General features: G+C 42.0%; 1 protein-coding gene across 4 annotated transcripts in view; it reads left to right on the forward strand.

The window, feature by feature from the left end:
* The first annotated feature begins 2,350 nt into the window (after positions 1–2,350).
* Positions 2,351–23,883, forward strand: part of TLE5 (TLE family member 5, transcriptional modulator) — a 31,478-nt gene continuing 9,945 nt past the window's right edge. Inside the window, exons 1-4 of one of the 4 annotated variants that reach the window (XM_075825444.1) lie at positions 2,351–2,651; positions 6,174–6,271; positions 8,462–8,525; positions 21,832–21,876. In XM_075825444.1, the coding sequence (XP_075681559.1) occupies positions 2,619–2,651; positions 6,174–6,271; positions 8,462–8,525; positions 21,832–21,876 (240 nt within the window). In that variant the 5' untranslated portion in view covers positions 2,351–2,618. Of the gene's footprint in view, positions 2,652–6,173; positions 6,272–6,317; positions 6,610–8,461; positions 8,526–21,831; positions 21,877–23,883 lie in introns of those variants that run through there. The other 3 variants (XM_075825445.1, XM_075825442.1, XM_075825443.1) reach the window with 3 other exon arrangements.

The raw sequence follows: 23,883 nt of genomic DNA on the forward strand, positions 1-23,883 counted from the left end.
TTTCTTCGCCATTTTGTGTCTGCCCAATGTGGCAACTGGGTGAATCTTCTTCCCTGGGCCGAATTCTCATACACCAATCACTCCAGAGAGTCCACAAACTCCTCTCCATTTTTCATTGTCTACTGACAGCATCCTCGGATCCCTCTTTCTGTGTCTGTCTCTTCTGAGGTTACTGCTGCCAACTCCACGATTGGGAATTTATCGCAGATCTGGCAACAAAACAAAGCTGCCATCATCAAGGCTGTTGCTCGCATGAAGAAATGTACAGATAAGAAGGGGAGACCTCTTCCACAATATGCTCCTGATGACAAGGTATGGCTGTCTTCTAAGAACATCCGTCTGAAGGTACCCTTCTACAAAATCGATCTTCACTACCTGTCTCCATTTGAAGTCCTAAAGGGAAATCAATCCGGTGAGTTACAATCTCCATCTACCTCCTTCCCTCGGGATTCCCAATTCTTTTCATGTATCACTATTTAAACCCGTGGTGCTAAACAAGTATTCTAGAAAGTTGTCTGTCACATCTGTTTCTGCTCCTGTTGATACTGGGTCTGAATTTGAAATTAAGAAAATTTTCACTGTAATGCAACCTTAGGGGCTCTGCAAATGTAACATGGCACCCAGAAACCAATCCACCAAAGTCTGCTCTCCAAAAGCCAACTTACGCTTCTCCCTTCTGAGCCCTGCCGTGTGCCCAAATAGCAGTTTATGACCACATATGGGGTATGTTAGGGGATTTTTCTCTTTTATTCCTTGTGAAAATGAAAAATTTTGAGCTAAAACTTATTACAAAATAATAAATTCAGCAAAAATTCCCACTATACCCCTAGATTCCTCAAGTTGTGTAGTTTCCCAAATAGAGTCACTTTTGGGGGTTTCCACTGTAGTGGTATCTTAGGGGCTCTGCAAATGCGACATTGCGTCTAGAAAACAATCTAGCAAAAATCTGTGCTCCAGAGGCCAAATGGCGCTCCTTCCCTTCTGAGCCCATGTGGAATATTGCTGTACTTGGGAGATATTGATTCACAAATTTTGAGCTAAAATTACACCTTATTGAAACATTTTTATTTTTCATTTTCATGGCCTAGATCTAATAAATTCAGCAAAAAAACCTGTGAGGTCAAAATGCTCACTATGTTCTAGATGAATTCCTCAAGGGGTGAAGATTCAGAAATTGAGTCTTATTTAGGGGTATTTCTTATGTTTTGGCACCTCAAGGCTTCTGCGAACCTTGTGTCTGGAAAACATCTTAATAAAATAGAGGCCCCAAAATCCACGAGGTGCTCCTTCAATTCCGAGGCCTGTGTTTCAGTCAAGTAGCACACCAGGCCCACATATGGGATATTTCTAAAACCTGCAGTATCTGAGTAATAAATATTGAGCTGCGTTTCTCTGACAACACCGGCTGTGTTACAGAAAAAAAGGATTAAAATTGAATATTTGCAAAAAAAATAAAATTTTTTGAAGTATAACGTTCACTGCTCAGCGTCAGGACCTTGTATAAGCCGCGGTATGCTGAGGGGACCCGGAGGGGAGAAGTGAGCATCCAATTTTTCGTTTTATGTCCAAAGGGAAGGGGAGGAATGGCTGACGCAGGTCCAGGGATATTAAGCCACAATTTTGGCACATGGCCAGCGGAAAGATGCAACATATTTATTGAGAGGCATGCACCTCTTACTAAATCTGTGGCATTTTATTCCAGTATGAAACGCCAGTCTTGGGCTGGGTTCATATAGAGTTTTGTGCCGAGTTTTTTTGCGCGGAAACCGTGTGTGAAACCAGCCTTAGTAAATCTGCCCCGGAATGTATACAGGCTCCATAACACAGAACTGTAGGGACTCTATTCTATGCTGGACTATGATGTTGCGGTTGAGGTGCAATTAGAACTGAGTTTTTTTTACCGCAACCGCATTTGAAAATCACAGCCCAAAAAAGCATGCGGTTTTCGAACGCAGTTTTTTTAATGTAGTTCTACCGCACCTTAACTGTAACATCTGAATGGACATTTATGGTAGTATTACACGCCCGTGTGAACGAGCGCCGATCAACGAGACAGCTTGTTGATCGGCGCTCATTTGCTCCTGTCACAAGGACCTATGTATGGGGGATCGATTTTGTGAATGTAGGATCCCTGTGCCAGTGTTGGCATATGCAAGGTTAGCTGGGTTACATGACAGGAGAGCCCAAGGTGCATATACATTTTGCCGTATTGTCACAAACAACATAAATTACTATTTCTGAAAGTTTATACAAGTGAAGGAAGCACAGGACTGATTCACATCGCAGTTCCGCTGCATAAAGAGCTGCTGACCTGCAGAGGGCGCCCGAGAACCATTCAGCTGCAGCCGCCATTAAACAAAAGGCTCCTGATTAGATTGAGAGCTGGGATCGAGGCGCAGAGCTGGGACAGGCCGGGGCCTGAGGGGAGGGGGTGAACCGGGTGAAAGAGCGGGGCAAAGCGTCGGGGATAGCAATACGTTGCACGGTCGGAGGTATAAAGGGTAACTAAGCCTTTCCGGGCCGAGGGTATTGATCCTCGGCAGACCAGCAGGAGAGGCTGGTGTTGGAAGCACTGACAGTGGGTACAAGATCAACACAGACCGGGGCTGGAGTGGGATATGATGTTTCCTCAAAGCGGCAGCCGCCACTCGGTGAGGACAGGCCCGGCACAGTCCTAGTTGTGTGTGCCTTTGTATGTGTGTACGTATGTGGATATGTATGTAGCACGTCCGTGCCAACAGGGACCAAGCGTGTTTGTGTGTAATGCTCACAAGTTCTTACATTTAACACCTCATCTCCATAGTTCATGTTCTTATTGTATGACTTGTAGGCGCTGATCTGCTCTATTAGATTGTATTTACCTCATGATTTGTATTTCTCGATTATTGGGATGTCTAAGGGGACATGTATATGTAATGATATTCTGCTAGGGGGGCAGTTTTTCCTAAAAATTGATTTCTTTGCATTGAAGTTCTGTTCTATAAATGTTATTTTGTTCGCGTTCGAAGACGCTGACGCATAAATGTTGCGACCAGTAGAAATTTCTATTGGGGTAGAGTATGGTGTCTCTGAGAGGCCCCACATGGATCGTCTGAGTCTAATGTGGACCCTTAGGGACGCCATGTGCTTGTGTACAGGCTCTGCCGTGTGTACGAGGCCTAAGGCCTCGTACACACGAGCGTATCCAACTTGAGTCCGCAAAAAAAACCGGACTTTTTCATTCGTATGAATGTGTTGCGTCCGTGTGGTTTCTGTGTGTCGTCTATTTTTTTTTCCTCCTGCTTTTGTTTATCAATTTTGATCTGTGAAAAACGGACAGCACATGGATGTCTTTGTGCGGTCCGTTTTTTTTTTTTTTCATGTAACCAGAGACTTCAGTCTGCTTCGCAAAAACAGACCTGAATAGGGCATGCGAAGGGTTACTCAACGAACACAAGCCCCGTGAAAAAAAACGGACCGCAGACGTATGAGAAATACATTCGTGTGAATTAGGCCTTAGTTGGAGCCGATCGTTTTATTACCATAGAATCAACTGTTAATTTACCTACCAGGTTTCACTTTAACTAGCAGGCCGGGGTCACATGTGGCGGATTCCTCACAGAAGATACTACGTGGATAAGGGAGTCATTGTAGCGGTTCTTATGGACGTCAAAATGTCTTCCATTATGAGCCCTCAATATAGTGCAGGACTCCTTTCACCCATACACAGCATTTCTTCATTAGACTGGTATATTTCCGTACCTTTTTATATGTACAGTTATGTCGGATTACGCTCCTTAAAGGTTATGTACGCCTTTTGACATTTTATTTTATTTTTTAAATAAAAATTGTGCATCAGTGTGCAACTTCCTAAATCAATTTGTTCCTAAAAATTTTTTGTACTATTTTGAGATAAAGCTGCTCTGTATTCGCTATACAGAGCAGCTGTTTAGTTTAAGGCCTGAATCTGTCCAGTACGCGAGAATGACGGGTTCAGTGACAGCGGGTCCTGCGTCTGACAAGCCGCATCCACCTGTAATCAATCACATCTTGAGCTATGAACTTAGATGTGATGGATAACAGGTGGATCCTGCGTGTCAGAGATACGCAGGACCCGCTGTCACTGAACTTGTCAGTCCCACAGAAAAAAACTATGTCGAAGGTGTACATAGCCTTTAAAGAGGCTCTGTCACCACATTATAAGTGCTGTATCTCCTACATAAGGAGATCGGCGCTGTAATGTAGGTGACCGCAGTGGTTTTTATTTAGAAAAACCATCTATTTTCACCAAGTTGACCTATTTTAGCTTTCTGCTAATGACTTTCTTAATGCCCAAGTGGGCGTGTTTTTACTTTTGACCAAGTGGGCGCTGTAGAGAAGTGTATGACGCTGACGGATCAGCGTCATACACTTCCCTCCATTCATGTAGTCGGCACATAGTGAACAACGCAGAATCACTATGTGCGGTCTTATACTGACATATTAACGTTACTGAAGTGTCTTGACTGTGAATAGACATTCCCTCCAGCCAGGACGGGATGTCTATTCACAATCCCGACACTACGGTAACGTTTGTGTAGGATTTACAGCACAGCAAGCGTAATCTCGGTGTAAACTGTCATTTACAGCATGATCTCGCGAGATTACGCTTTGCTCTGCTGTAAATCCCACACACACATTACCGAAGTGTCAGGATTGTGAATAAACTTTGCGTCCTGGCTGGAGGGAATGTCTATTCACTGTCAAGACACTTCAATAAAGTTAATGTGTCAGTATAAGACCGCACATAGCGAACCACGCAGTCACTATACGCTGACTAAATGAATGGAGAGAAGTGTATGACGCTGATTGGTCAGCGTCATACACTCCTGTACAACGCCCACTTGGTCAAAAAGTAAACACGCCCAGTTGGGTATTAAGAAACTAATTAGCATAAAGCTGAAATAGGTCATAACTTGGTGAAAATAGATAGTTTTTCTAAATAAAAACCACTGTTATCTACATTACAGCGCTGATCATATTATGTAGGAGACAGGACACCTATAATCTGGTGACAGAGCCTCTTTAAGGTTTTGGGGTTCATATTGTCCACCAGATTCTTTGTGCATTGCAGTAGGAAATTGTATTGTAGTCTGGAGCCACTTTATTAATCCTATTAGGTAATGGCATAATAATACTAAATATAATGTAGTTATCACAATTACTCGAGCAGGAGCGTTCAGAAATCATACTGGGCATTACCAATTCCCTGCAGATACTATCAGTAAACGTAGTGATCTCGATAACATTAGGGAACTGTTATTTATGCAGTTTCCTTTTATAATTGTGAAAGTGAAGCTCTGTTAAGGGCTCGTCCACACGTAGCAGAATTGCTGCGTATTTTCCGTCCGGAATTGGGGATGGGAAATACGCAGCAGAAAACAATAGCAGCAAAGTGGGTGAGATTTAACTAATCTTAACGATGCGTAAATATTCTGAGCAGAAATTCACCTGCGGTGCATGTTTTTCGGACCGCAGAATGTCAATTCCTGCTGCGCAAAGAGGACAGAATTGCTGCATTTTTCAGGAGATATCGCCATCTCCCAGCATTGAGTAAAATGCCGCAAAATACGCACCATTTTCTGCAGTAAAAAACACAGAAAATGGTGCGTTTTTGCCGCAGGGGAAAGTCTGCTACTTCCAACAGAATTGCTACAGAAATTTTCTGCAGCAATTCTGTTACGTGTAGACAAGCCCGAAGAGGTTTACCACTACAAATATATCAAGCAGATCAACTAGATATGCCGTGAATGTCTGTCCTTCCGTAAAACTTCCGCAATCCTCCATGCGTGGACTAGTTGATCATCGCAGTATAAACTGGTCTTCATGCCCTTGATCACGTTGTGTACATGAGCCTTTAAGAACCCCCTTACCGCGTATTGACATACATGTGGGAGGTAAGTCTTGTGTCTTGACATACGTGTACATCATTGGCATAGCGTGGGCACAGAAGCAGGAGGGCATCTGTGATTGACAGCTGCCCGGCTGAGATTGGAGAGGCAAAAACGAAAAAAAAAATTGTTTGCCCTTGAGGGCAGAAATTGTCTCTGCCCTTAAGTGTCTTGCATTACATCATGGTGTGAAGTGACAGGACTAGGACGGTAGTAGTGCTGTACAACTATATGAATCATTGAAGTCTTCTATCTCTTTGCCAGAGCTCCTCTCACCTGCCCCAGCAGCTCAAGTTCACCACCTCTGATTCCTGTGATCGCATTAAAGATGAGTTCCAGTTGCTGCAGGCACAATATCACAGGTAGGAAAAGGCACATTTCTAGCCGGTGTGACGTTTTTCTTTTCTAGCTTGCTCCCTTCAGTGTGCTGCAACCTCCTGTGCCGTTTCTCATCCAGTTTAATGAGTGTGCCATTCTGCCCGCATGCTCACCCGTCTCCACAATCCTGCTTGGCAGCCAGCTTGTATATTCCTACACTGCACTTCCCACAGACACAGTTGTCTCTTCACCTAAATCCTGGCCTGCAGCCAAGGCTCTGCTACTGTAATGAACTATGCTATGCAACTGTCACTGCAGCTCCCTCCGCTACTTCTGTATCGATCTTACACAGGGCTGTGATGTGGATATGTTTATTTCTCAGGTGAGGATGATCACGTCTATTTTGACTCTTAAAAAGAAATTGTAGGCTTTGATTAATAAAAGTAGAGGTTGTCCTGTCTTGTGCAAATAGTATTTGTTGTATAATTATTTATATATTTTTTTTCATGCTTTTGTTTTAATTGCTCACTGTTTTCATGGTTTCTGCTTGCTGTCACTGAATGGAAGACTCATACTGACCTAATACAGCTAAGGGTCTGTTGCACTGACAGTCTAGGCAAATCTTGGTGCGCTAAAAGCAGGGTCCAGGTTGTTTAGCTCACAGACCATTGCATAGCAAACTCCTTTGTGAGAAGTAGGTGGTCTGCGCAGATTGCGTTTTGAGATGTAAACAAGAATGTTCTCCTTCACTTACAGCAGAAAATCCTGAGGGATAGAAGTGCAAATATTAAAGTTGCATTGCTATTTATTATACTATGCTGGCGCTATATTTACGCTTTAATGTATATATCCAGGCTTTCCCCTTAGTGATACTTTTACCTCGATACGTGTACAGAGGGTACTCTGTAATGTGGTGGTCTTGTTTTTTTCCCCTTGCTGGTGGTTTTAGTTTCTTTTAGTTTATAATCATTCTATTCACGTTGCAGTAGAGATCAGCTCTCCATGCACTGGCTTCCTGTTGAGCTTGTGGTGGGATTGTGGTTGTAGACAGTAGCCGGTGTGAACAAGCAAAGCTCCAGTATTAAAGTATTGGGGATGGACAAAGTGCAGTCTGAGACTCTAATGAGGAACAATGTGGATTTCAGACTACATCTAAGCTGCAGTCTCTATTCCTATGTCTGGCCTAATGGAGCACAGTGGTGTAGTGCAGTATGGAGGCACGTAGGAGCCCTACAGCTCCATACTACCGAGTTGCAGAGACTCTGTGTGCCATCGTATGATGCTCTGTACACGCAGTGTTGTGGAGTTACTCCCCATAATATGGCATCCGATGGGGCATGCCACATAATATGGTCAGATTCATATGAAGTATGGCAGAAAAAAAGTGTGAAATTGAAGGCATACTGTGGAACAGTAGGGCTTCAGAGAATTCTGTAGGTGGTACATTACAGCTCCGTACAGTGTGGAGAATGTATAGAGCTTTAATATGCTCATGTGCTGGAAGCCTTGACCTTCCCATTGTTGCACAATTAAAATCTCTAATTCCTTATGATTATGGTTTACACATCATGATCAGTGATACTCGAGATCAGATTAGAAAAATAAAATGGTATGCAGGTGAGATAATCGCGTCTGATAGGTGCAATCATTCTGTCCTTTTATACGTAGTGCTTAACGTCAGATAGAAGGGATAAGTCACATCAGAGCTATAGTCAGTACTTATAGATCCACTTCGTAACCAGTGTCAGGCAGCACTCTCAAGCTTGTCTAGGAAGGGTGCCAGACCTCGTGGTAAACCCCCTTACCACATGTGAATTGTAGACCGAGAGGTCAGCACTCCATGTAGTCATAATAATTTGTCATTTTTATCCATATCTAATAGTACACCTCTGTGTAAATAAAGTAGCTGTAGCAGTGTTTCGGGTTTTACCCCTTCATCAGGCAGGCCTGATATGTTGCAACAGCTACTTTATTTACACAGTGGTGTACTATTAGTTATGGATAAAAATGACTAAAGTTATTATGACTACATGGAGTGCTGACCTCTCGGTCTACGTTATAGATACAGACATAGAAAGTATATCTGTACCTTTTCGTCTTTGTGGAATATGTGTAGCACCTAGTGATCTAACCGTTCGTTATTTTAGATAAATGTCAACATGCAGCACCCATCACACTCAATGTGACATACCAGACCTATGATCCTCTCCTAACAGATTATTTATGTATTTCAGTCTTAAACTGGAATGTGACAAGCTGGCCAGTGAGAAATCTGAGATGCAGCGACACTATGTCATGGTAAGTAGTTAGAGGGAAGAGCATTGGACATATTTCTATTGTGTGCACCCACGTGCCTCTCAAACTCAGAATATAAAGCAATGCAGCAAGCGGCCACCTTTTAAAAAGGTCGTCACCTAAGAGAAATATATTTCCCGATAGCTTGCGAACATTGGAATACCTTGCTAGCTCTTATTGGATCCTAATAGTGTAGCCTTTAACTTTTATACAATGACCGTGCACAGTAAGTAATCTTTATACGATTGTAGCCTGTGTGTAAGTGAAGTGATCGCTCCCCACCCCACAAGGGCACACTGCTGTTCCTGGCTATATGAGTACATGTATTGTTAACGACAACATATGGTCCTACTATGATGGATAAATGATTCGGACCTGCTTTTGGGATTGTTGTCCGTACAAATGTTTTAAAATACAACTAGCTGTCCACCTATCTAATATGTATGTAGCAAACCAGCTTAAATATCGCGACTTTGGCTTCAAACTGCTAGATCTTTGGTGTGATTGGACGCCTTTTATGTACACACGGTGATCTAAACCTGACAACCATTATCTAGTTGTATTTTCATAGGATTGCATAACTAATGTCTAAGGCCCCATGCACAGGACCGTAAAAATCGTCCGCAATTACGGACCCATTCACTTCTATTGACCAGACGTCTTCCTGTATATTTGCGGGAAGGTGTCCGGGCCGTAGAAGTGTACCACCAATTATGGAACATGTCCGTTCTTTGGCTTTTTACGGGCTGTACTCCCATACTTTGAATGGGAGCATGGGCTGAAAATGCAAGTGACTGGGCACGGCCATGTGCATGGGACCTAATGTAAATCTTAACCGTCAATGGTGTAGATAGAAATAACTTGGGCTACTTTCACACTAGCGTTAGTATACGTTTACCTCTCCTGTCAGGAAGAGGATCGAAAGATTAAACAGAAAGCAACGGTTCCGTTAGAATTACCATTTATTTCAACGGTAATTCTTTTGTTTCAGTTGCTTTCCGTTCGCTAGGTTTCCGTATTTTTTCACAGAAACAAGTTCTGCAGACTGCACGTTTGCCAAACCCAGAAACCTATTGAATGGAGACTAACTGAAACCAACAAACAAAAGAATTACCATTGAAATCCATGGTATTTCTAACAGAACCGTTGCTCTCCGTTTAATCTTTCGATCCTCTCTTCCTCTGACGGAAGAGAGGAAAACTTGTATTAACAGTAGTGTGAACTTGGTCTGTTCTGCGCATCCTCTGTCCATTTGCCCTTTTATGAATAGAAGACGTTTCCCTTGCTTGGGATACCCCCTACAAAGAGCCACTCTGGAGACCTCAGTGCGACCATATGTAAGTGCCCAGGTGCCGTCCACTTCCCCTGGTTATAAGCCTGGGTGCTCATTTCAGAATGGGGCTTTTCCGAACTATAAGCTTTTTAACTTGGAGGGAATTTAGGAGGCGAGCTGTCAGAAGATGCACATTAAATGGACCTGTATTTAATAGACATCTAAAACTTTTCATTTGATGTCAAGTATTTAGAAAACTAGCTTATGACAGATGCGATTGAGTGGTCATTTCAGCAGACAACAGCCCCCTGCTTTAGACTATGGGGGGGGGGGCTCCTAGTTTCCTGTAGAGCTCAGCCTCTGTGTTTTACAAATGGATTTCGATACACACAAGGGGGAGGACCCCTATAGTTGGTGGGCGTATTGGTTAAATTGAAATAAATGTATTGCCTGCCGGCAACAGAAGCCCTGTTTTCCAACTAACAATTAGAAAATAACAAGTATTTATTAAATTTATGCAAAGAAGGACAGACTACATATAATTTAAAATTTAGAGTCCGTTGCTGACTACAATCAGCTTAGTGCAAGGTATAGAAAGCCTGGAGCTGACGGCTGCAGCACGCAGCACCAGACCAACCGTTCAATTCTCAGAGTCAGCAGGACACGTGTTAAAATTAGATTAGAAGCCCCCCCGACATGTTTCGCTACGAAGTAGCGTCTTCAGGGGTATCGGGGCTAATGACAGCGCGCGGCGAGATGGCCCTGTTTAAATATGTAATGGAGTTGCTCCACATGTTCTATTGATTGGCGTAGGGCCAATCACAGAGTGAGCAGAGAACGAGCCCCCCGTTCCGTGACGGGCATGCCACACCACCAATAAGCAGCCACCCTATGTACCCAATGAGAGCATAGCAAAACGCGCATGCGTATGAGGGCAAAAACAGGTGATAGAGTAATTTGCCGTGGAGCTATTAAGCTCAATGGACATGCGTATTGGGAAAAGATAGAGTGATAGACAAATTCCCAAATGTCAGGGGCTGACATAGTGGCAATAAAAATATTTATGTGGTGGGGAATGAGTGGAGCTAACTCGTGATGATGACACAGTAGGTCGTCTAGGCAAAAGAGGCCGGCAGTCAGCGAAGCCGAGATACCAAGCCCATAATGCCCGCACGGTACAGGTATTGTTAGACAGTTTAAAGAGCTAACACAGTTCAAGTAGCCATCTATAGTGTACAATATGTCCGACGAAGTGACGGACAAGCCGATGTGTCAATTAACAATGTAGTCTAGACTAGGCTAAGCAATAAGTATATCTTATCTATAGTCAGTAGGTCAATTGGTAAAGACTGCATGTCAAACGACATACAAGTAAGGTTCAATAACAGAGGATCAATGTAATGAGACATATAAAGGACATATTGGTCAGAAACATTAGTGACCAAATAGTAGAATATAGTGTCCTTGATCTTAATCTTAATAATAGTAGTATGTAGTGGCCACGTATGAGGTTCATAGAAATGCTGTATAGGTAAATCCCTCATTTAAGCCCCCTGGGCTGAGGGATCCCAGACGATGGATCCAGCGTGCTTCCTCTTGTAACAGTTTACGGTCCAGGTTACCAGCTCTAGGACCGAGTTTGACCTTAGTGATACCCCAAAATTGTAACGAGCGAGTATCTCCTCCGTGAACGTTGTGTATATGCCTAGATAGGGATGTTTCTTCCTTATTATTTATAGTACTTAGATGTTTTGATATTCTTCTCCTCAGTTCCTGTATGGTCTTACCCACATAGAACTTAGGACAGGGACATTTAGCAATGTAAACAACCCCCTTGCTCTGACAATTGATGAATTGTCTAACCTGGTATGTTCTATTATCGACTGGATTGGTAAATTGTTTAATGGTAGGCATTAAATGACAAAAGGAACAACGGCCACAAGAGTGGGAACCAATGACGGACGTCCTTAGCCAATTCTTAGATGCAGTGGTAGGTCCAGTGTGATGACTATGCACTAGATAGTCGCGTAAGTTCCTACCTCTACGATATGTAATACAAGGGATAGATGGTATGACTCCCTGAAGATCAGGGTCGGACAAAAGAATTGGCCAATGGCGATCTAGGATCTCACGGACCTGTTGTGAGCCAGTGTCAAAAGTGCCTATACATCTAATACTGGTTGTGCCACTAGATTGGGCAGCGATGGTTGGATGATGCCTGGTTGTGGGTTTATGTTCATATAGTAGTTCTTTTCTTTCAGTGGCTCTAGCCCTGGCATAGGCTTTATGTAGCCATTTTCTGGGGTAGCCACGAGCCAGGAATTTGATAAATAGACCATTGCATTCCAGTTCAAAAGCCTCATCGTCGGAACAGTTCCGTTTGGCACGGAGATATTGTCCAATAGGGATTCCCTTTTTGAGGGCAGGTGGATGATAACTATCCCAGTGTAAGAGGCTGTTAGTCGCAGTGGACTTACGTGAAATGTCAGTATGGACACCACCAACAGGGTCCAGGGAGATTTTAAGATCCAAGAAGATAATTTCTTTTTGATGAATGACATAGGTAAACTTCATACCAATATGATTGGCATTAAGTTCGTGCATGAAATCATAAAAGGTGTTAATGTCACCATCCCACAGGAGGAGAATGTCATCAATATATCTCCCCCAGAATAGGATGTGGCATGTGTATATTGCCAGTGTATCAGTGAAAACCATCGTGTCCTCCCACCACCCCAAAAATAAATTTGCATATGTGGGTGCACAGATGGTGCCCATTGCCGTTCCTTTAATTTGCTGATAGAATTTGTGATCAAATAAAAAATAATTGTGTGTCAGAAGGAAACGTAATAGTGATAAAAGAAATTGGTTATGAGTATGGAATTGAATTCCCTTAGTACCCAAAAAATGTGCAACTGCTGTGAGTCCAAATTGGTGCTGGATGTTGGTGTAGAGTGATTCAACGTCGATGCTGGCTATGAAAGTGGAGGGAGTGACATGTATCTCCTGGATCCTGTTGATGGTGTCCTTAGTATCCCTTAGGTAAGAGGGAAGAGAGGTGACAAATGGCGAGAGAATTTCATTAAGGTACATACTTATGCCCTGGGTAAGACTATCATTGCCAGATACTATTGGTCTACCTGGTATTGGATGTGACATCTTGTGAATCTTAGGCAGAGCATAGAATGTTGCTAGCGTAGGGGTGGGATTGTATATACGTTTAAATTCCTCGGTACTGATCATATTTTGTGTCTTAGCTGTGTCGAGTAATAGATGTAATTCAGTTAAGAATAGATCGGTAGGGTTTTTTTCTAAGATAAGGTACGTAGTGGTGTCATCCAACAATCTATGGACCATGGCCACGTATTCATCCTGGTTCATAATCACAATATTACCCCCTTTGTCAGAGGGTTTGATGGTAATATATTGGTTATTACGTAATTCGTCCAATGCTGTTATTTCCATTCTGCTAAGATTAGAGAGTGCTTTCTTTTTATTTGGTCTAATTTTTTTCAAGTCAGCACATACCAACTTCACAAAAATGTCTAAGTGAGCGTATTGTGCAAAGGGAGGAGTGAGTTTGGATTTCGGACGTAGTGACGAGAAAGGGCCCACTGCAGTAATGGGTCCAAACTCGTTCTCATATAGGAGACTTTCAAGGTCCGCAAGTGTGTTACGTTCAGTTCTATCACTGTCTCCCATGTTCATGGTGTTATTTTTGAAATATTTATGTAGCGCTATTTTTCTAGCGAATAAGTTGACGTCCTTAGTCCAAATGAACTCATCAAAAAGTGGAGTAGGAGTGAAGGACAGACCTCTACGTAAAAGTGTAAGTTGAGAGTTACTTAGATGGATCGAGGAGATATTGAACACTTGCATTTGGTCACTGGTAGTTTGTATTGGAGACATAGATGGTACTGTTACTAGCCCAGATTCCATCGAGGGTTCGTACTTCCTAAAAAAGGAAACGTATTTGATGGACCCAACGGGTTTGTCGTGGTGATTGTGGGGCATTTGGTCGCTATAGGTGTTTGACTGGAGACATTCCCAGTTATACGAGAGATTTGAGGTGCACTCAGTGGAGCAGACACAACGTTCACGGAGGAGATACTCGCTCGTTACAATTTTGGGGTATCACTAAGGTCAAACTCGGTCCTAGAGCTGGTAACCTGGACCGTAAACTGTTACAAGAGGAAGCACGCTGGATCCATCGTCTGGGATCCCTCAGCCCAGGGGGCTTAAATGAGGGATTTACCTATACAGCATTTCTATGAACCTCATACGTGGCCACTACATACTACTATTATTAAGATTAAGATCAAGGACACTATATTCTACTATTTGGTCACTAATGTTTCTGACCAATATGTCCTTTATATGTCTCATTACATTGATCCTCTGTTATTGAACCTTACTTGTATGTCGTTTGACATGCAGTCTTTACCAATTGACCTACTGACTATAGATAAGATATACTTATTGCTTAGCCTAGTCTAGACTACATTGTTAATTGACACATCGGCTTGTCCGTCACTTCGTCGGACATATTGTACACTATAGATGGCTACTTGAACTGTGTTAGCTCTTTAAACTGTCTAACAATACCTGTACCGTGCGGGCATTATGGGCTTGGTATCTCGGCTTCGCTGACTGCCGGCCTCTTTTGCCTAGACGACCTACTGTGTCATCATCACGAGTTAGCTCCACTCATTCCCCACCACATAAATATTTTTATTGCCACTATGTCAGCCCCTGACATTTGGGAATTTGTCTATCACTCTATCTTTTCCCAATACGCATGTCCATTGAGCTTAATAGCTCCACGGCAAATTACTCTATCACCTGTTTTTGCCCTCATACGCATGCGCGTTTTGCTATGCTCTCATTGGGTACATAGGGTGGCTGCTTATTGGTGGTGTGGCATGCCCGTCACGGAACGGGGGGCTCGTTCTCTGCTCACTCTGTGATTGGCCCTACGCCAATCAATAGAACATGTGGAGCAACTCCATTACATATTTAAACAGGGCCATCTCGCCGCGCGCTGTCATTAGCCCCGATACCCCTGAAGACGCTACTTCGTAGCGAAACATGTCGGGGGGGCTTCTAATCTAATTTTAACACGTGTCCTGCTGACTCTGAGAATTGAACGGTTGGTCTGGTGCTGCGTGCTGCAGCCGTCAGCTCCAGGCTTTCTATACCTTGCACTAAGCTGATTGTAGTCAGCAACGGACTCTAAATTTTAAATTATATGTAGTCTGTCCTTCTTTGCATAAATTTAATAAATACTTGTTATTTTCTAATTGTTAGTTGGAAAACAGGGCTTCTGTTGCCGGCAGGCAATACATTTATTTCAATTTAACCAATACGCCCACCAACTATAGGGGTCCTCCCCCTTGTGTGTATCGAATAATTGCAGGGTTAATCACCCATTCCTAGGACTCTCTCCACACACTGGAGGTATACCTATTTACTATACCCCTACTATGGCAGGTTTCCTAAACAAAAGGTTCAATTCAGAGACGCTTTCTGCAGAGGCCGCTTACGTGTTCTCCACAGACAACGTGCCGCTGCACCAATTTGATATACATACCGCATTTAGGGACTTACAAAAAACGTATCAGAGGTATATTAGATCCTGCTGGGAAATCGTGAGCCTGGAGACATATATACAGCAAAAAATTGTATATAGGGGCTTACGTATAAACATCACCCCAAACTCCTATCGTAGTGACCCAGAATTTATTAAAGGCTGGGAAGAGCTTTTGACTGAAAGTTCCCTAAAATTATTACAATATATCCTAGATTTTGAAAAACGAGAGTACAATAAAACTGCACAGCAACTTGAGAAGGAAATTGGTGATATTCAGGGATTCAATTCCCTAAGTGAATTCAACAATTGTGAAATTCAACTACAAAAAAATATCGAGAAATTACAAACTGAGATAAAGGAGAGAAAGCACCGTAAATATATCAGGGATCGCAGAGATTTTGATATTGGTCAAGTGTATACATACAAGATACAACCACAGTTTGTTCGTAAACGGGTACAAGTCTTCACAGACTTTTCCGATTCTGAGGTTTCTGGTACTGACGACACCATACGATCTCCCAGTTTTAAACTGGGTACTAAACGTAAAAACACCAACAACAGATTTAATTCCTCCAAACGTAGTACAGTACAAACTAGATCCAATACAAAATGTCAGTTATATCCGAATGCTACTACTTCCTCCTATCCTTCCACCTCATCAACCTTCTCAGTGTCTGCTCCACTGAGTGCACCTCAAATCTCTCGTATAACTGGGAATGTCTCCAGTCAAACACCTATAGCGACCAAATGCCCCACAATCACCACGACAAACCCGTTGGGTCCATCAAATACGTTTCCTTTTTTAGGAAGTACGAACCCTCGATGGAATCTGGGCTAGTAACAGTACCATCTATGTCTCCAATACAAACTACCAGTGACCAAATGCAAGTGTTCAATATCTCCTCGATCCATCTAAGTAACTCTCAACTTACACTTTTACGTAGAGGTCTGTCCTTCACTCCTACTCCACTTTTTGATGAGTTCATTTGGACTAAGGACGTCAACTTATTCGCTAGAAAAATAGCGCTACATAAATATTTCAAAAATAACACCATGAACATGGGAGACAGTGATAGAACTGAACGTAACACACTTGCGGACCTTGAAAGTCTCCTATATGAGAACGAGTTTGGACCCATTACTGCAGTGGGCCCTTTCTCGTCACTACGTCCGAAATCCAAACTCACTCCTCCCTTTGCACAATACGCTCACTTAGACATTTTTGTGAAGTTGGTATGTGCTGACTTGAAAAAAATTAGACCAAATAAAAAGAAAGCACTCTCTAATCTTAGCAGAATGGAAATAACAGCATTGGACGAATTACGTAATAACCAATATATTACCATCAAACCCTCTGACAAAGGGGGTAATATTGTGATTATGAACCAGGATGAATACGTGGCCATGGTCCATAGATTGTTGGATGACACCACTACGTACCTTATCTTAGAAAAAAACCCTACCGATCTATTCTTAACTGAATTACATCTATTACTCGACACAGCTAAGACACAAAATATGATCAGTACCGAGGAATTTAAACGTATATACAATCCCACCCCTACGCTAGCAACATTCTATGCTCTGCCTAAGATTCACAAGATGTCACATCCAATACCAGGTAGACCAATAGTATCTGGCAATGATAGTCTTACCCAGGGCATAAGTATGTACCTTAATGAAATTCTCTCGCCATTTGTCACCTCTCTTCCCTCTTACCTAAGGGATACTAAGGACACCATCAACAGGATCCAGGAGATACATGTCACTCCCTCCACTTTCATAGCCAGCATCGACGTTGAATCACTCTACACCAACATCCAGCACCAATTTGGACTCACAGCAGTTGCACATTTTTTGGGTACTAAGGGAATTCAATTCCATACTCATAACCAATTTCTTTTATCACTATTACGTTTCCTTCTGACACACAATTATTTTTTATTTGATCACAAATTCTATCAGCAAATTAAAGGAACGGCAATGGGCACCATCTGTGCACCCACATATGCAAATTTATTTTTGGGGTGGTGGGAGGACACGATGGTTTTCACTGATACACTGGCAATATACACATGCCACATCCTATTCTGGGGGAGATATATTGATGACATTCTCCTCCTGTGGGATGGTGACATTAACACCTTTTATGATTTCATGCACGAACTTAATGCCAATCATATTGGTATGAAGTTTACCTATGTCATTCATCAAAAAGAAATTATCTTCTTGGATCTTAAAATCTCCCTGGACCCTGTTGGTGGTGTCCATACTGACATTTCACGTAAGTCCACTGCGACTAACAGCCTCTTACACTGGGATAGTTATCATCCACCTGCCCTCAAAAAGGGAATCCCTATTGGACAATATCTCCGTGCCAAACGGAACTGTTCCGACGATGAGGCTTTTGAACTGGAATGCAATGGTCTATTTATCAAATTCCTGGCTCGTGGCTACCCCAGAAAATGGCTACATAAAGCCTATGCCAGGGCTAGAGCCACTGAAAGAAAAGAACTACTATATGAACATAAACCCACAACCAGGCATCATCCAACCATCGCTGCCCAATCTAGTGGCACAACCAGTATTAGATGTATAGGCACTTTTGACACTGGCTCACAACAGGTCCGTGAGATCCTAGATCGCCATTGGCCAATTCTTTTGTCCGACCCTGATCTTCAGGGAGTCATACCATCTATCCCTTGTATTACATATCGTAGAGGTAGGAACTTACGCGACTATCTAGTGCATAGTCATCACACTGGACCTACCACTGCATCTAAGAATTGGCTAAGGACGTCCGTCATTGGTTCCCACTCTTGTGGCCGTTGTTCCTTTTGTCATTTAATGCCTACCATTAAACAATTTACCAATCCAGTCGATAATAGAACATACCAGGTTAGACAATTCATCAATTGTCAGAGCAAGGGGGTTGTTTACATTGCTAAATGTCCCTGTCCTAAGTTCTATGTGGGTAAGACCATACAGGAACTGAGGAGAAGAATATCAAAACATCTAAGTACTATAAATAATAAGGAAGAAACATCCCTATCTAGGCATATACACAACGTTCACGGAGGAGATACTCGCTCGTTACAATTTTGGGGTATCACTAAGGTCAAACTCGGTCCTAGAGCTGGTAACCTGGACCGTAAACTGTTACAAGAGGAAGCACGCTGGATCCATCGTCTGGGATCCCTCAGCCCAGGGGGCTTAAATGAGGGATTTACCTATACAGCATTTCTATGAACCTCATACGTGGCCACTACATACTACTATTATTAAGATTAAGATCAAGGACACTATATTCTACTATTTGGTCACTAATGTTTCTGACCAATATGTCCTTTATATGTCTCATTACATTGATCCTCTGTTATTGAACCTTACTTGTATGTCGTTTGACATGCAGTCTTTACCAATTGACCTACTGGCTATAGATAAGATATACTTATTGCTTAGCCTAGTCTAGACTACATTGTTAATTGACACATCGGCTTGTCCGTCACTTCGTCGGACATATTGTACACTATAGATGGCTACTTGAACTGTGTTAGCTCTTTAAACTGTCTAACAATACCTGTACCGTGCGGGCATTATGGGCTTGGTATCTCGGCTTCGCTGACTGCCGGCCTCTTTTGCCTAGACGACCTACTGTGTCATCATCACGAGTTAGCTCCACTCATTCCCCACCACATAAATATTTTTATTGCCACTATGTCAGCCCCTGACATTTGGGAATTTGTCTATCACTCTATCTTTTCCCAATACGCATGTCCATTGAGCTTAATAGCTCCACGGCAAATTACTCTATCACCTGTTTTTGCCCTCATACGCATGCGCGTTTTGCTATGCTCTCATTGGGTACATAGGGTGGCTGCTTATTGGTGGTGTGGCATGCCCGTCACGGAACGGGGGGCTCGTTCTCTGCTCACTCTGTGATTGGCCCTACGCCAATCAATAGAACATGTGGAGCAACTCCATTACATATTTAAACAGGGCCATCTCGCCGCGCGCTGTCATTAGCCCCGATACCCCTGAAGACGCTACTTCGTAGCGAAACATGTCGGGGGGGCTTCTAATCTAATTTTAACACGTGTCCTGCTGACTCTGAGAATTGAACGGTTGGTCTGGTGCTGCGTGCTGCAGCCGTCAGCTCCAGGCTTTCTATACCTTGCACTAAGCTGATTGTAGTCAGCAACGGACTCTAAATTTTAAATTATATGTAGTCTGTCCTTCTTTGCATAAATTTAATAAATACTTGTTATTTTCTAATTGTTAGTTGGAAAACAGGGCTTCTGTTGCCGGCAGGCAATACATTTATTTCAATTTTTACAAATGGATTTGACACAGTTTGCATAATTTTATTCCCACTCAAGAGGCCAGCTTCTCATTCAAGGGTCCTTGCTGACGCCAAGTTTTTTGTGACCAATTTAGGAGGCCTCCCTTATTTTATCCCCTCAGAGAAGCTCTTTACTCTCTCAGTTCAGGGCAATTAGGTCTTTAATTAGGTCTGCCAAGATGTAGCTGCAGATGTTTAGGCAGCCAGCAGTGTTCCTGCTCGGCATTAACCCCTGAGGGCAATTACAGAAACCTTCCTGTTTTTATATGGGGTAATGATCCTTGCCTCCTAAAATCCACCTCCAGGGACCAGAATGCCTGTAAGTGTAAACAAACAGAGCTTGTGTTTAGGCATTGTTGTATTTCTGGTTGCCGTTACTGATTAAATTGGGCTGCGTTTTCAACAAGCACAAGTTGTGTGTGTTTATCTCTGGCCTTCTGCTGGGAAAGAAGGGGTTATATTGGATAGCCAAGACTTGGAAGCAGGAGAAACCAGAGTTTGAGTAGTTTAGAGCTGGCTGCCAAAAAGTAAATCCACCTCCCTTCTGACCCCCACTACTCTTCCCCTCTCAGCAGGTCTCTTGGCTTATCCCTCTCTTGTGGGTTATGCCATTCATTCACTATTGCAGACAGCTGCTTGTTACAGGATGGGGAGGGGAGAAGGCCAGGGCACAGTGTAAATCTGCCTAAAAATCTTCCTGGGACTTGTAAGACAAAGAGGTCAGACTTTGGGGAGGAGGTGGAGGGGCCACTTCCCAGACGGAGATTTTTTTTGTTTAACTGTTTCCGACTGCTTATGTGGTTGTTTGTAAACTATAAAATAGCTGCTGCCATATGTAGATCTTTGTAATGTCCTCCCCCTCGTAGTAACTTCTAGTCGTGCAATTAAACTGATATTTTATTTCAAATTATATTAGCTGTAGCAAAACTAGCACAGTCCATCTATATGAACCTACAATTTTGCTATTCCATTTTAAAAAAAAATTATTTATTTATTTTGACACCTAGTAGTCCAACAAACCAATAACCTTCTATCTGGCTTTGAAACACTTAGGCCCCATGCACACGACCGTGCCCGCAATCACGGCCCGCGATTGCGGACACGGCCGGCCGCGGACTGACAGCCGCATTTTTGCGGGAATGCGAAAGAACGGACATGTTCCATAATTCCCGGAACATTTCCACGGCACTGACACCCTTCCGTAGTGCTACGGAAAGGTGTCAGTGTTCAATGAAAGTGATTGGCTCCGTTTTTGCGGACCGCAAAAATTGTTGTTTTTTGCTGTTGTGTGCATGAGGCCTTAGAAGCATATAAATATTGTCTAAATTTTTAGCCAATGAGTGGCTTTACACATTTTGATACAATTGGACAGTTCTCAACTAATTTATTTTTTTTAGTTCTTTATGAATATCTCAATCTGTAAAGACTTATAGGCGACTACTTTAGATTGCGCAAAATTTTAGGAGTTAAAAATTCTGATCGTAAATGCATTCGCTCAGAGGTCTTGCAAATAAAACCTTAGGTTTTTTTTTGTTTTTTTTTGACTAATTTCAACTTCTTTACATTAGGAAATGATTCGATATTGCAAAGATGTGCCGTGCACTTCCTTTATGAACAGGAACTATAGTACAAGTGGTTAAATAACTAAATCGTACGCATTATAGAAGCGTGTAAATCCACCCTAACCTTTTTATATACAAATTCATTCGAGGGTCAGTTGATCTACAGTTGATGCCCCTAAGCAGACCATCATTCTGATAATTTATAGACCTGCTTTAAATTGGTAAAATCATGACAAACTACAACAGCAATTTCATAAAAGCCAAATAAAACATTGCTCTTCAATCATTAGTGGAGTAAAAGTGGTAGGTACAATTTATATACAAGTAAAAACATGAATCAAAAGGAAAACGGCACCTCTCAATCCAGACTCCATATGAAGTCCCTATTTATATGCGAGTTAATAAAGTTACTGCTTGAGTGTAAATTGGTATAACATTTGGGATCCCAACCTACCCAATACGAACATCTGCTGTACTTGTGACACGTACTCTTTATATTCATGCATACATTTATCTTATGTTTATTTGATTTCTCTTCTCAGTATTACGAAATGTCCTATGGACTGAACATTGAAATGCACAAACAGGTGAGTGCTTGTTTTGAGGACTCTAGAATTCATAGGAACACTTTTTTTTTTAGATTTTTCTGAGGAAGGCAAGCATTGCTAAGCTGAACCTTTAACCCCTTCAGGACCAAGCTCATTTTGGCCTTCAGGACCAGCCCCATTTTTTTTTCAAAACTGACGTGCCACTTTATGTGGTAATAACTTTGGAATGCTTTTACCTATCCAAGCAATTCAAAGATTTTCTCGTGACATATTGTACTTTGTTAGTGGAAAAATGTGCTCGATAAATTGATTGCTTATTTGGGAAAAACCACAATTTAGAGAAAATTTGAAGAAATTTATAATTTTTCTAATTTTAAATGTATCTACTTGTAAAACAGATAGTAATACCACACAAAATAGTTACTAATTAACGCTTCTCATATGTCTACTTTGTTTGCATCGTTTTTTGAATGTCCTTTTATTTTTCTAGGAAGTTACAAGGCTTAGAACTTTAGCAGCAATTTCTCACGGTTTTAATAATTTCAAAATGCTATATTTTCAGGGATGAGTTTAGTTCTGAAGTGGTTTTGAGGGGCCCATATATTAGAAACCCCCATTTTGAAAACTGCACCCCTCAAAGTATTGTTTGAACTCTTTAGGCGTTTCACAGGAATTGAAGCAAATGTAAAACTTACAAATGTGTTTGTTTTTGTTTTTTTTGCCAAATTAATTTCTAATTTTTTTTCCCTGTAACGCCGGTTTTACCAGAGAAATTAATCTCCATATTTATTGCCCAGATTCTGCCGTTTTTAGACATTTCAGACATGTGGCCCTAGTGTGGTAATGGACTGAAGCAAAGGAGCACCTAGTGGATTTTGTGGCTTTTTTTTTTTTTTTTTTTTTTTTTTTTTTTATTAGAATAAATTTTAAGCACCATGTCAGGTTTGAAGAGGTCTTGTGCCAAAACAGAGGAAACTTTTTTTAAACTACACCCCTATAGGGAATTTATCTATGGCTATAGTTAGCATTTTGACCCCACAGGTTTTTTGCTAAATTTATTTGAATTCGTCTGAAAATGAAAATCTACTTAGAATTTTTGCAAGGAATAAAGGAGAAAAAGCACCCCAACATCTGTAAAGCAATTTCTCCTGATTACAACAATACCCCATATGTGGTAATAAACTGCTGTTTGGATCCACGGCAGGGCTCAGAATGGAAGGAGCGGCACTTGGATTTTGCAGCTCAGATTTTGCTGAAATAGTTTCTGTGGGCCATGTGATTTGCAGAGCCCCTGAAGTACCAGTACAGTAGAAAATCCCCAGGTGTAATCCCATTTTGGAGACTATACCCCTCAAAGAATTAAATTATAGGTGTAGTGAACATTTTGAACCCTCAGATGTTTTATGGATTTTACTAGAATTGGGACGTGAAAATTAAGAAAAAAAATTCCCAATCTGTAGATTTTGCTTGTAATTTTTCATTTCCACAAGGAATACAAGAGAAGACGCCCCAAAATTTGTTGCACAATTTCGCCTGAGTAGGGAAATACCCCATATGTGGTTGTAAACTGCTATTTGGACACACGGCAAGGGTCTAAAAAGAAAAAGCGCAATTTCGTTTTTGGAGTGGAAATTTTACTAAATTGGCTTTGGCGCCATGTTGCATTGCACTGAGGTACCAGTACAGTGAAAATCCCCGAGAAGTGACCCCCCCCCCCCCGTTTAGGAAACTACACCCCTCGAAGAATTCATTAAGTGTAGTGAGCATTTTGACCTCAAAGGTTTTGCAGAAATTAGTACACTGTAGATGTTGCAGATTGTGGAAAATGACAATTTTCAGATTTGTTGGTCTCAGATTGTGCCACTTTAGACATACACCCCATAAATTGTTAAGCGGGTTCTCCAGAGTACAGTAATACCCCATATGTGATCATAAACTGCTGTTGGTCACACTGCCAGGCCCAGAAGGAGCGCCATTTGGCTTATGGAGTGCAAATTTAGCTTGGTGATAGTTTTTGTTTAGTGTTTTACTGGTGTTTCAGTTCAT

The sequence above is a fragment of the Rhinoderma darwinii genome, chromosome 1, assembly GCF_050947455.1.
Source record: "Rhinoderma darwinii isolate aRhiDar2 chromosome 1, aRhiDar2.hap1, whole genome shotgun sequence".
In the NCBI taxonomy this organism is placed as follows: domain Eukaryota; kingdom Metazoa; phylum Chordata; class Amphibia; order Anura; family Rhinodermatidae; genus Rhinoderma; species Rhinoderma darwinii.